The 14,813-nt window shown below is 32.9% G+C and overlaps 1 protein-coding gene across 1 annotated transcript; it reads right to left on the reverse strand.

The window, feature by feature from the left end:
- Positions 1–4,768: 4,768 nt before the first annotated feature.
- Positions 4,769–8,047, reverse strand: LOC134241251 (uncharacterized). Its single transcript, XM_062723312.1, has 6 exons — positions 7,932–8,047; positions 6,205–6,436; positions 5,771–5,887; positions 5,233–5,305; positions 5,026–5,129; positions 4,769–4,848 (listed from the first exon to the last, which is right to left on the reverse strand). Exons 1-6 carry the CDS (start codon positions 7,977–7,979, stop codon positions 4,790–4,792), a joined length of 633 nt encoding a protein of 210 aa, XP_062579296.1. The 5' UTR covers positions 7,980–8,047; the 3' UTR covers positions 4,769–4,789.
- Positions 8,048–14,813: the final 6,766 nt, after the last annotated feature.

Raw genomic sequence — 14,813 nt, forward strand, 5'->3', positions numbered from 1 at the left:
TGGACGAAATTCTAGTTTGTCTATATCGAAACAATATTGTTTTATTTCTCGCCAAACATTCATATTAAGTTTAGACGTAACGGTATGTGTCTTAAGCACCATTTTGAAAATGATATACAATTATGGACTGTTTGGTGTTGAATATGATTTGATATTCACCAGAAAAATATCAATACTGACCGAGGCGAACCATGAGAGTGCATAACTGTGTTATTATATAGTCTGGTTTTGAATAAATAAGACACTGAACGCTGCATGACGACACCTTTTCATTACGAACTTCCATCGTTGAAAATTTAAAAAAACATGCCCAAATTTACAGTTTGTAACCTCCGTGTTTTCCTTTCCGAGATTCGCTACGTGTAAGACATCCAATTGTTTAGAAATAATCCTGTGATAGGTTTGTCTTATATTTTTCCTGTTCAGATACAGAGCTGGCTGTGGCCGTTGCAACCACCGTATACAACGTTATTTGAGGTATTGATTGTGATGTCACAATGCCGCTGCACGCGCAATGACCCTTCGGTGAATACGGCCTAAAATCCAGTGAATATGTAGTGATATGAACTGTTTGCTTTTGCATAGATTATATAGGGACTATAAATATGCTATATAATAACATGACTTAAAGCTCATATTTTTGACATACAACTAAAAGAAGAAGGTATGGTTTCCATACAAATTTTGCCCTGTGAATTTCTAAAAAATGAAACTGGTGTAAAAGTTGAAAACTCATGCTTTTTAAATAATTGAAATTTAATGCAGAAAAGTCATACAAGTCATTTTTCTCACATGTGTTTTTAAATGCTAATTATGACGTCATAAACAAGTGTATTTTCCCGTATTTTCTTAAAAAGTTGCAGAAGACACCAATTTTCAATGGAATTTTCTTTCAGATAATATTGTCCACAGGCATCGCCCACAAAGATCTTGAGATATGTGATTTGTTATTGAATTTTGCATGAAATATTAAAAAATTAACGTGGGCGACGGCTGTGGACACTGTTTTCTAAAGGAAAATCACCCTTGAAATGTGCCATTTTGAGACTTTTTCTGTTGAAAATAGAAAAATGCTTCACATTAATGAAGTCATATTTGCAGAGTGGTAAACTGTCATGCCATGTTCTTTCCTGATTTATCAGAGTCATTTATTTAACTAATATTTAAGCCAGTTTCAAAACTTTTTGATGTCATTACATTTTTAGGGCGCAATAAAGCTAAAACCATACCTTCTTCTTTCAAATTTATGAACGAAAACAATGCTAGATAACATATATCAATACTTTGATCAATAACCTCATTTTTCTTATACCAACAGAATATGAGCATCCAAAAAAATGAGGCTAAAGTTTTTTAGAATTCTAATTATTTAGATTTTTATAGCATTAAATTTAAAATTGATTAAAATGGGGAAATTGACAGAGAAGATTCAGATTGGAAAATAAACCACGTTATTGTTCAAATTCATATATATGCCAAACGAAAAAATACTAATAGAAATCAATCGGAGTATTCAGTTTACTGCTACAGGTAGCTGACGATCAAATGACCGTCAAATTGCCATTAGTTGAATTTTCGCCATGCAAACGAGGGAGCTTTCAGCTCATTTGCATAGAGTGGTCTTCTTTACAGTTAATTATTAGTTGAATGCTCCTCTATTTTCTTCGTAGTTGACTATGAGACGTATGCTCCTCTATTTTCTTTGCAGTTGACTTCTAAGTTCATTACAGTTGACCGTTAGTTCAATACTCCTCTATTTTTATTATTTTTTTTAGCAGTTTACCATCAATTGAATGCTCTTCTATTTCCTTTGAAGCTGACCACTATTGAACGCTCAACTATTTTCAGTTGACCGTGTTGAATATCCCATTACTCATTGCACGTACGTTGCATGAATTTAAAAAATCAAGGGAGATTTGAAACCTAAGGCAAGCACGTGCTCTTCAAATTTAAACTGCCATGTCTCTGAGTATGAAAAGTCAAAACAATGGATTGTCTAAAATGGCATAATCAAGGGTCATAAGCATGAAGAGTAGGTCATTGACCTAGTCTAGTAAAATACATGTACATAGTTATTCATTCGTATAAATGGAATCGTTTTTTTATGACGACATCTTTAATTTCTTCTTTTTTTTTTTGAGTTCTCAAATAAAGACAAGAAAGGGTCCTGCAAATAAGGTTTGAATTATTCTGTTTTAAAGATTTGTTGTACTATATTGCAGTTTTTTTAAATTGTTAAAGATGTTGGTCCTTTTTTTAATTACAAAGTCCTTCTTAATATTTCCTCTTCTTCGAGTTAAATAGATATATTATGTCTTAAATAAAAACACATGCGGGACGTTTACTTTAAATTTCCTCATCTCACATATTTTGAAAGCATAATGGAAAAAAATATTCCCCGAGAATTAAATAAGGAAGTACAAGGAAATACATCTACGGAAATTCCACAACAGTCAATTTCCGTGTATTTGTGCACGAGAGGGGGTGTCCTATTATTTGTGATAGTTTGTAGAGTGCAATTAACGCTAAAGTATTTATCCCCGATAAAATTTCATGTCTCTATGTATAGATGGTTTTCCATTGAGCTAATTTAAGCAAGAGTTATTCCCCATGGCCGCCATGTTGTAGGGCAACTCTCCCAGTTTCCTTCATCATTCAACCAAGTTCAATTAGTTATACTGAATACTGAGATAAAGCTAACTCTATTTTTCTTACGGAAATGCGTTTTTATAGCCTGTATTGATTCATTAATATGAGACTTTTAATATTTGCCCCTTTATTTCTGGCATGCATGTTTACAATTGGTCGCTCAAAGAGGAAAATTCATTGTTTTGCCCTACAAGATGGCGGCTAAAGGGAATAATTCCTAGGCAAAATTTGTCAATATATAATTTAATTTTGTTTGTATTCTTGCCTCTCATTGGTTGATTTCCAAAAAGGAGACAGCATAAAACTTGTATAACCTGGTTTGGTATGGGGACACCTCCCTTGACAACCAGCTGAATCATCTGTATCCATCAATCCCCTCATTTCCAGTCCTTGGGATTCATGGAAAATTCCAGATTTAATGAATGTACCTTCAGCTTCAAACAGTAGCTCGATCTTACCTCGTGTAAACAAGCATCATGGCTGCTAGATCTATGTATCAGTTTTTACCTCCCCTCGCTTCCCATCACTTCCGTTACTACGGTTGTATTATTGCGCGGTAAATTTGAACTCATAAAACAACACATTTTACACCCCCAGTTGTTTAATTATTTTAAAATTAAATTATAAGGAATGACTCTAATTCTTGGCCAAATTATCGAGTATAATATGGTTTGGGTCAGTTTAAGCTTCTTTATAATCCGCTTCGCGGATTATAAAGCGTAAACTGACCCAAACCATATTATACTCGATAATTTTGCCAAGAATTAGAGTTATTCCTTAAATGTATATGTGGCGGAATGTGAGAGAAACATTGCAACAAGTTCCCCTTCTCTAAAATGGCACCCAGTTACATATTGATATAATGATATACGAAAATTGTAAATTTTGAATTTTAAATGTCAATAATTTACCAACCAATTTTTAAGCATAAAGATCTCATTGTTTTCATCTGGAAAAACTGGCTTTTGAAGAAAAGGCAAAAGAATTGAGATTTTTTAAAACTTATAGAGAATCTGCCTGCTGCTCTACTTCTCAAGCCCGTGTCCTTTAAGAATTAAACAAAAGAACAATAAAACATATGATATTGATAATTGGATATGGTGTCTATAAACTCTCTGTACTATTTGGATATTAATAAAATGGATCATTTATTAATCAGTATTAAATCAGGTGGACGAAAATGTAATTTTGACTAACCTTTGTATCCTCTGGATATGTTTTAAAGTGGTGTCATAAGCATATATTTTATGAGAAGCACTAATAACAGCACGAGGCATTTTATAAAATAGTGATTAATAAAATATTTTTTTTAATATCTTAAATTATAATGGTAGGTGACATCTTTGAAAGAAGTTAGTAAATGTCAATCATAAAAGCAATTTTTAGAGACCATTGTGTAAAATTGCTGCCATGGCCGCCTGATTCTGCGATGGCCCAATGTCCAGTTGTTTTTTATTTTGTAAATGTCTACCGTTGTGCCAAGCATGGTGCTTTTATCACAAAATGTACAATAGGTACAATAGGTTTCTTATTGTACGTCGTACTTATGGAGATATCTGTGTGATAAAGATGAAGAAGAACGTAATATACTAGTATATATAATTATATATATATATCAACATGATCTGGATATAGGTTTAAAAATACATATAGTTTACCGCTACCGGGAAAACAGTTATGCGGGTTTGTTTGGAATCTTTTAAACAATCCTGCGTTAGTTAATTTCAATGTATATTTATACAGTGTACAACAAAACAATTAATAGAAACACAATAGTGGATTTTGTGGTGTTTTTAACGTCCCTCTAAAGATTTTTTCACTTATATGGAGACCAACCATTTGAAGGTGAAGGCCTACATATCTGTGACAATATTCCAGACTCAGGGCCTTTTGAGCTGTGAGGGCTCTTTCTCGATTCAACACCTACTGCAACAGGGACCCTCTGCTTATATGGTCTCGTCCGTAATACCGGTCTCCAGGTCCCACGACGTAAGGATTGATTTCTTAGTCAACGACACAGTATTGTCTTTTTAACAGATGGAGACAGAGAAACTATATTGGATACTGAAATTCAAACAGTTGTAATTAAGATAAATAACAAATACATGTTTCGTCTTTGTGCATATGTTTTATTGGAATCTTAGTTGGTGTTCATTAGTGACAATTCAGTTGCAGCAGGTGGATGATTTGCTTTCTTTTCTAAAATCATAAATTAAAATAAATATTAAGCTTTCCCTTTTTAAGGTAGACATATCGGTAATTGAAACATATCTTGGAGAGTTGACAATTTACTTTTTAGGTTTAAGATATAATATCATTATGATATTCCATTCTCAAAAATTGTAATGTAAAGAGATACATCTGGAACTTAAGTACCTTTCTTCCATGGAAGCTGAAATATATTTTTTAACTTCTCCCATATTACTGTTAATATGATTCCAGCAATTAATACTAAGGATATTGTAACTAGCAGACCGATCCTGAAAGTAGAGTATTACAATACCTTTTCATCTTATAATATTTTCTTTTAATTAAAAAGTAGACAAAAAAGAGATATGTTTCTAAAATTATAATTACTAGCACCTGGTAAGGCCTGATTTCTGCAAAGTAAGTTCTGGTGGATTGGAAAGAGGATGAGGTGTATAACATTGATGATCTGTAAAACAAAAATGATATCATTGTAAACAATTTGCATTCCTAACCTAGTAATGTAAAATATGTCAAGCTGGATATAGCAAATGCATGCAGTTTTCAGGATAATTTTTTATTAACTTCATACCATATGTAAACGATAATTAAATATAGTCTAAAATCTGTTTATTGATATGAATGATTCTTCTTGCTCTCAAATTCAGTGCAAAATATGAAAGCTATAAACTGTATTTCTTTAACAAATATGAAGATATATATACTTATAATCAAAATGATACAAACAATACATAAGCTAATTTTGATATCTTTAAATTTATTTACACGCTAATCAATATATTATATGGACTGAATATTTATAATGCTGACAGATTATATCAGCTCAATAGAATAGAATTAAAATTATTTTGAATTCCCTTAAGGTAATCTACAAAAACATGCATATAAGTCGAAAAATGTGAATTACACGTACATTTATATCCATCAGTAGAAAGGTAGCGTGAGGGGCAAGGTTCTGCATACTTTGTACAGTCTTTGCTGTAATGGTCCTGTATGACTTTTCCCTCCGTATTATACTCAGTGCAGAAGCCTTGAAATAAAATAAAATCTTAAAGGCAAATTGTGAAAATCACCCAAAAAGAGTTTTAAAGGTAGGATGAAAAGAAATATCAAATGGGTGATAAATTAAGGATTCTCACTATCTTGCATAGGTCTATTAGTTAATTTACATTTTTTCTTTAATTGGAATGACAAATACTTTCAAAAATATATTGAATTTGTCATGCTTTGTATTATTTTTAAAGTACGTCATGTACTGTCCCAGTAAGACGTTGCACGTGTCTCTAATTTAAAGAGTTCAGTGAATTAAATCAAATGTAGGTACAAAATGGTAAAAAAAAAAGTAACCTGTTATGAATAACACTGGTGCACAAACTTCTAAAGAAGCGTTTCCATAGCTGTTCAGAACACAGTGGTATTTAAATTTATCAGGTGAAATGCAGTCTTGGCCTATATACTGGCAACTTTTAGCTTCTGACCTTTTCTTGTAGTCCTGATAGGTGGAAGGACATGACGTCACAAATTGCACTGTCGCAGAAGACACAGAACACGATCGTGGGTTATTGGCGTATACAACAATCTGGAAATAGATCACATTACACTTTTGCAATGATTATAGAATATGTAACTTTGCTTATATAAATACGGGGGGTGGGGGGTTGTTAGCTACGGACTTAAATTAGTCTTCAGGCATGTTATTATTGACGTCTGCAAATAAATATGTCTTGGACACTGTTGGATATATGTAGGTGGTCATGAAAGACGAAAAAATATTATTTGAAAGGAATGAAGTTTACGTCAACTTTTGTATAGGATATATCATAACTTTTGAGAGTTTACGCTTTCTTATAAACCGCTGCGTAGTTAATAAAGCGTTAACTGTCCCAAGTTGAAATAAGATTAATTCTTTATAAGTTAATTTCAGTGTAAACAATCAGACAATTTTTCCTCCGGAAAAGGCTTCAAATTAAGATAATTTTTAGAAGTAACGTCAAGCGGAGAAATACGTTTTTGACGTAACGCATTGTGACGTTGGCAAGTTGTGTTATAGGAAAAGAATTAATTCTTTCACCCAATTAAAGGACGTGTTACAATTATAATTAGATTATTGATATATTTATCGACATCTTAGTTAGCAAAAAAAAAATAAATAATGAAGAGAACTGTTGTACGGTGGATATTATCTTGCATATCAATTAGGCAAAGCGTTGTCTGCATTCAAGAATCTACCAGGCTAAATACCTTCCTTTGTTAATTTATTAACGTGCCAAATAAATTATCCTGGGCCAGCATATGTAGCCGCTACAAACAGTTCAGTTTTGATACACTGTTTTTTGTCTTGCCTTTAATAAAAAGAGAACCCGTAAACTTCATTAATGGAGAAATATGCTCTATATCACCATTTTGTGCTGCCTGCCGACTAAGTGTCGTAAATATACTCCCTCTACTTTACATACTAACCACATATAAAGTCAATACACCACATCACTGCTATACATGTACATATTCAGTACGTAGTTTTCATTTGAGCACGCAATGAGCCTAATAAATGACGTCACAGTTTGGTTAACCCCAGAGAAAGTGAACTTTATCAAATTTTCTTCGACAAGATGAATTCCGTTTGTAGAAAACTATAGGGATAATACGGAAATTTAAAGGGTCCTAGAAAAAAATATATATTACGTTTGTTTACGCTTCGACCAATATACCGGTTTTAAGACCCCAAATATTTCCGTATCACCCGTCAAAATCTTCATCAATAATTACATTTAGCGTATCGTATAGGATTAATGCTAATTAACACACAGATACATTTTAAGAACATATAATATTATGATCAAAGAAGCAAACATGTTTTTGACGAATATAAAAATTTTAATACGGTTTAACACATTTCCTCTTTTCTGACTTAATTAATCACAGGCTAGGATATCTTGAAGAAAGATAAATCAACTTTTATTTACACTTATATCAAAAATTCAAATTTGCATAAATTTGGCATGTAAATCGAAAATATCAAAAGATGAAATTCATACATTTTTTTCAAATTCCTATATTAATAAATAAGAACCTACCTTTCTTAAATGCATAAACAAAAAAATTAATAATATCCCATGCTCCATCACAGTATCTTGTTTATTTTTCAGATCTATGACACACGGTTAAAAAAGGAAAAAGACCAGGTAACATTAGAGAAAAACTTTCCTGAATGGAGTGTGTTTATTTATAGACGGAATATTGGAATTTTTTTTTATTCTAATAATATATTATATTTATTTTATTTTTATGCATTTAATTTAATGTTTTATTCACCTAAATACTCACTTACTGCCATTGACTCATATATACGTTTGAATAGCGCGTCTGGGATAAGATAGAACGACAACTCTACAACGGAGATTGCTATTATGATACAGTCACTAGTACTGTATTTTACTAGTTATGAATAAGAAACAGATTCTGCGGTGCCATAAATAAACGTTTGTCAAGGTAGTTCAATGACTTGAGGAATTATGAGGTGGGATCAGGTGCCTAGGATGAGTTAGGATCCCCTGTTGTCTGGTCTCTCCTGACTTGAACCCTATGTTATGATCATGTAGACAAAATTTTCTTTAGTCAATCGAGTAAGGAAATCTTAGGCTTAACAACTGGTATAAAACAGATCAGCTTAAAACCGTCACAAGGATAGCTTATTTATTTGCCAACAGGTCATTTAAATTTAAGGACCATAAAATTTACGAAATGCAGAAATAATACGAGATTATAGGATTATTGAATGTTCTATAATTGTACCATACCAGTGAGTAGTCTGACTCGCTTTAAATATTTATCGTACTCAGAGCAAGTTCTTCAGTAGTAAGTAAGGAGACATACACATTAACATTAGTGACGGAATATATTGCTACCTGTACATAAATTAACTAGTGCTAATTGTAACGGGGACCGTTACAGATGTTCCCCAAACGCTCCCCAACTCCCTTTTGGTGCCATATTCCATGTAAGCTTCATTAAATAAGACAAACTCTGTGCATTTTTTACTTTAACAATGTTTTCCCAGAAGGATACCAGTTATATTCAAATTTTAGCATCGCACCCGTGCGCATGTGAATGCATGTCCATATCATCTTGTCTACACTATCTATTTATTTTATATACTATGTATTAAAGGATCCAGTCCAAAAATAATAAAAATCACTCATTCAAGTGTATTTTTAATTTCACTCGTTCCAACTGCACGCACGTGCGTGCACGTGCATGATGACCATAACGTCTTGTAGAAGTCCCTTATGTCTATCTATGTTCTAAATCCCATCCTGTTTGCTTGAAAAACAAGGGAGTTATAGCCATTTCAAGTTTCAGCCAATCAGATTGCAGCACACGTGCATGCGCGTGATTTCATAGATTTTTTCTATATCATATTGTAGGATATCCTAATGCATGACTATGTTTTAAATTTCAAAGAATTTCGTCAAAAAACAAAGGAGATATAGCCATTTAAAGTTTCAGCCAATCAGATTGCAGCACGCGCGATGCGCATGTTTTTTTGAAAATTCTTATATATCATGCTGTAGATCTTCATAGTGTAGGACTATGTTCAAAATTTCAAAGGATTATGACGAGAAACAAGAAAGATATTGAGACTTTAGTTTCAGCCAATCAGAACGAAGCGCACGTGCATGCGCGTGAGATCTTGCTATTTTGACCATGCCATCTTGTCTATACTACTAATGTATTCTTACATTATGAGTTTCAAAAAATTTCATCAAAAAATAGACACGTTACGGCAATATCCATTATATTGGTCATTTCACGTGTTGCACGTGCGCGCTCTTGCAAGCACGTGCGCGCAAAATGACCTTCGTTCGGCAAGTCTACATAACATGCCTACTGACCCTAAAAAGGTTTCACCTAAATCGGATGTGTAGTTTACAAGATCACTCGTGGACAAAATTTTCCCAGGAAGAAGAAAAATAATAATAACTAGAGCCGAGCTCGTTACAAAGCAACGAGTGGGTCTTCCGTCCTGTTTGACCGGAAGTAACTTTAATTTTAAAAAAATGAGTAATGAAGTCCAAAAATGGTTTAATCCTCCAAATCTTTGTTAATTATTGCAAAATTAAGTCATTTTTTGCTACTTCCGGTGTGACCGGAAGTGACGACGACGGACGGAAAATCAAATTTTATGCTCCCAGTGACAGATGTTACCCAAAAACTTGTCAAGAAAGGCAAAAATATGCATTTTTGACTACTTCCGGTTTGACCGGAAGTGACGTCGCCGGACGTATTTTGACGACGCCAGTGGATTAAGCTTGACATTTTAAATAACTTTGCTTCTTTGATGTATTACAAATTCTCAATACTTTTTGAGATATAAAAGAAAATCTTTCGGCCCCTCTAGGCCCTTAATTTTAGGGGCCAGCCCTTTTTTCGAGATATCATTTGAAAGATCTTTGGATTCTACAATTCTTTTGTTCTATATGTTTTAACAAAATATTTCCCGGTAAAAAGATATCGATGAAAAGATGTCAAAAATTTTGAAATTCGCAATAGGACTTTTTTCGGGCCATAGCGAGCGCCGACGTGCGGCACTTCCGCTAAAAATGAAATATATTCCGCAAATCTACAGACATAGATCTACCATACCTGAAAGTATCATGTGTCTATCAAAAGCCGTTTAGGAGAAATCGTGCGGGCAAAACGACCCTCAAAAAACCATTAAAGTGCTGATAAGTCCGGACCGGAAGTGACGTCATCAAAACAAAAAAAACGCATAAGGTTCAAGTAATGTAACATAAGTCCTGAAAGTTTCATGGAAATCCATCAAGCCGTTTTCGAGAAATCGCGTGCACAAAATCGGTAAGAAAAAAAAACAATAATAATAATAAAAGTGAAAAAGAAACCTAAGAATAACAAGAAGGTCTTCCGCTGAAGACGGAAGACCTTAATAAGAAACAGAGTAAAAACAATATGTTCCCCAACTTCGTTTGGGGAACATAATTAGTAAAGTTGACGATGGAAAAGCTGAAGGCATCTAGTTTGGCATACAATTATGTTTTTAATAAGGTTTTTATCGCTTATACATGTATTGCATATGGTCAGAAATAATCCAAAGTAATTTCGATAGATCTTGGAAATATATTTTAAAAACAATTATAGATTTCGTTAATTTTCATAAAAATATAAATTTTTGCCGATTTGAATTTTATTTTTTACAGTTGTATCTTGACCTACTTGTTTTTAAACTAAACAAGAAGTCAAAGGGCCAAATCGCTCACCTAAACACCATGGCTAGGAACAAGCAACAATCAATACAGTAAATGCTTAAGTTGTCTTAACCCTAAAAGGGTTTTTTTTTAACAAATTTAAATCTACCTAAACTTGAATCTGCACTAAAGACGATTACCCATTTTTTTTTTTACTCTAACTGCTTTTCCCCTATAAGTTTGAACGTTAATTGTGGTCCCAGCCTACCCTCCATATCCCCCTTGGAGTCATAATTTTTACAAATATGAATCTACAATATACATGATAATGCTTCCATAAAAACATAACCAATCATGAATTTTCTGTTCATGATGAGTTTTTTGAGATGATCTTTCCTAACGATGACTTTTCTAATCTCATAAAAATGATTTTAATGATATCTTCCTATTCATTCCTTTGTAAGACTTTGATCCCCCATTGTGGCCCCACATTACCCCCGGGGGATCATGATTAATACAATCTTGAATTTACACTCCCTGAGGATGCTTCTATATAAATATGACCAATCATGACTTTTCTGTTTCTCATTTAAAGATGATTTTTAAAAAGTTTCCCTATACACACCTATGTTAAAAACTTGGACTGTCCATCGTGTCCTCACCCTTCCCCCGGGGGTCATGACTAAATAATCTTGAATCTACTCTACCTAAAGATACTCTTATATAAATATAACTAATCATGAATTTGTTATTATAAAGAAGATGTTTCAAGATTTTTCCAATATATTTCTATGCAAAACTTTGATGGTATAAACTTGAATCTAATATATCTAAAGATATTTTCATATAAGTTTCATAGTTTCTGGTCCAGTACAGTGTTTCTTGAGCAGAGGAAATTTAAAGCAATATGAGCTGCTCCTTGGAAGTCGGAATTTTTGGTTGCAAAATTGTAAATAACTATTTTAATGAAAGAAATAATAACTTTTAATCATTACACTTACACTGCTGTTCCTATCTGCGATGCAATAATTATTTATAAGCTTCGATCCAATCAAATTTACACTATTGTCGTCCTGTGCAAGGATTTCTTATTTAAAAACTGTGTATTGGATTGTATACAAAAGTATTTCTTCTGCTTTATTTGGTCTAATTGATCATAAAGGTTTAAGTTACATACAAATTTATCATAATAACACATTTTAACAGCAAAATATTTTTTTTTAAATGCAGCCCATATTGCTTTAAATATTTTTCCTATATATGTTCCTATGTAAAACTTTGATCGTTAATTATGACCCGGCCCTACCCCTGGGGGTCATGATTTGAACAAAGTTGAGTCTACACTTTCTGAGGATGTTTCCACATAAGTTTCAAATTCTTAGTCCAGTGGTTTTTGGGAAGATTTTGAAAGATTTTTCCTTTATATTACTATGTAAAACTTTGATATAAATTTTGGCCCCGCCCTACCCCGGGTTCATAATTTGAGCAAACTCGAATCCAATTTTACTGACGATGTTTTCACATAAGTTTCATCTTTCCTGGCCCAGTAGTTCTTGAGAAGTAGATTTTAAAAGATTGTTCCAATATATTCCTATCTTAAACTTTAATCGTCAATTATGGCCATGTCCTACCCCGTGAGGGGAGGGGTGGGTGTCATGATTTGAACAAACTTGAATCTTATATACCTAAAGATGTTTTCATATAAGTTTCATCTTTCCTGGCCCAGTGAGTCCCCCTCGTGGCGCAGTGGTTAGAGTGTCTGCTCTACAGTCGCGAAGTAAGGAGTTAATCCTTACGTCGCGGGCTCGAATCCCACTGTGGGACGTAGAGAATCTAAAGATGATGAAGAGGATGATAATTATAATGTTAATCTCGATAATAACTCTCCTTTAAATTATCAGATCTCTGCAGAAGAAATTTTGCAAGCAGTGAACAAACTAAAAAATAATAAAGCTCCAGGATATGATCAAATCTGTAACGAATTTATAAGAACAACCATATCAAGTTTTTTGCCACTTTATGTTGATATTTTCAATGTGATTTTTGATACTGGTTATGTACCTGAAGAATGGCTCATAGGTATCGTTAAGCCAATATATAAAAACAAGGGTGACCCAACTCTTCCTGAAAACTATAGACCAATAACATTGCTTAGCTGTTTAGGAAAAGTTTTTACCAGCATTTTATGTGAGCGTTTGAATACTTTTGCTGATGAATTCGAACTGATTACTGAAGCTCAAACTGGCTTTAGAAAAGGATATGGTACAATAGATAATATATTGATATTAGATTTTTTTTTTTGTAAATTTGTCTTGTTTAGTAAGAAAAAAAACTTTATTGTGCATTTATTGATTTTAAGCAAGCCTTTGATACGGTATGGCGATCTGGTTTGTGGTCAAAAGTGTTAAAAAGTGGGATAGATGGTAAATGTCTAAGATTTATCAAAAATATGTATAGTGGTATAAAATCGATGATATGTATTGACCAAAATACCTCAGAGTTTTTCATGTGTAATCTTGGGGTAAGGCAGGGGGAAAATTTATCCCCATTTCTTTTTAATTTGTATATTAATGATTTAGAAAATTATTTACTGCAGAATAATATTGATGGGATTAAGAGCTTAAGTGAGAAAATAGAAAATGAAATGCAGATTATGTTTAAATTATTTATACTTTTCTATGCTGACGACACAGTTTTACTATCTGATAACCCTGAGGACTTACAAAGAGCGTTGAATATTTTTTCTGATTATTGTGACCACTGGAAACTTCAAGTAAATACAGACAAGACTAAGATAGTAATTTTTTCTAGGGGAAGGATCCCCAAAAAGATATTTTTGTACAGAGAAGCACCAATTGAAATTGTGAACGAATTTAGATACTTAGGTGTTATCATGTCCCGTAGTGGTTTTTTCAAAAGTGCCAAAACACATTTAACTAAACAAGCTTCAAAAGCAATGTATGGAGTACTTAGAAAGATAAGGTATTTTAACTTGCCAGTAGATTGTCAAATAGATCTTTTTGACAAAGTTATAAGCCCGATTTTGTTGTACGGGTGTGAAGTTTGGGGCTACGAAAACATAGATATTTTAGAAAAGGTACACTTGAAATTTTTGAAATTTGTTTTGCATGTTAAGTCCAGTACCCCAAATTGTATGGTGTATGGGGAAACTGGGCGATATCCTTTAATAATATGTATAAAGGTACGAATGATTACTTACTGGGCTAAACTTTTGATGTCACATGAGAGTAAGCTGACATACATAATGTATTGCTTTCTTTATAAACAATTTTCTGACGGATCATTTAAGCACCCATGGTTGAAATGTATAAGGGATATCTTGAATTCCTGTGGCCTGTCTTATGTGTGGATAAATCAAAACTTCATTAGTGTTACATGGTTAAAATCTATTGTGAAAGAAACGTTGTTAAATCAATTTTTACAAGACTGGCATATGAACATAGAAAATTCACCTAAATGTTTAAATTACAGGATTTTCAAAAACAATTTTGGACGAGACATTTACTTAAGTAAACTCCCAAAAGACTTAAGAATTGTATTAACAAAATTTAGAACTTGTAATCACAAACTCCCAGTAGAATCAGGTAGATGGACTAATACTGATAGATCTTTAAGATTATGTAATCTATGTAACAAAAATACTTTGGGGGATGAATTTCACTATATAATGGAGTGTCCATATTTTTTGTCTTAACGGGTAAAACTTATTGATAAGAAGTATTGTCTTCATGT

Source organism: Saccostrea cucullata, unplaced genomic scaffold, assembly GCF_032062105.1.
Source record: "Saccostrea cucullata isolate Sc308-1 unplaced genomic scaffold, CSIRO_AGI_Scuc_v1 ctg2897, whole genome shotgun sequence".
Classification (NCBI taxonomy): Eukaryota; Metazoa; Mollusca; class Bivalvia; order Ostreida; family Ostreidae; genus Saccostrea; species Saccostrea cuccullata.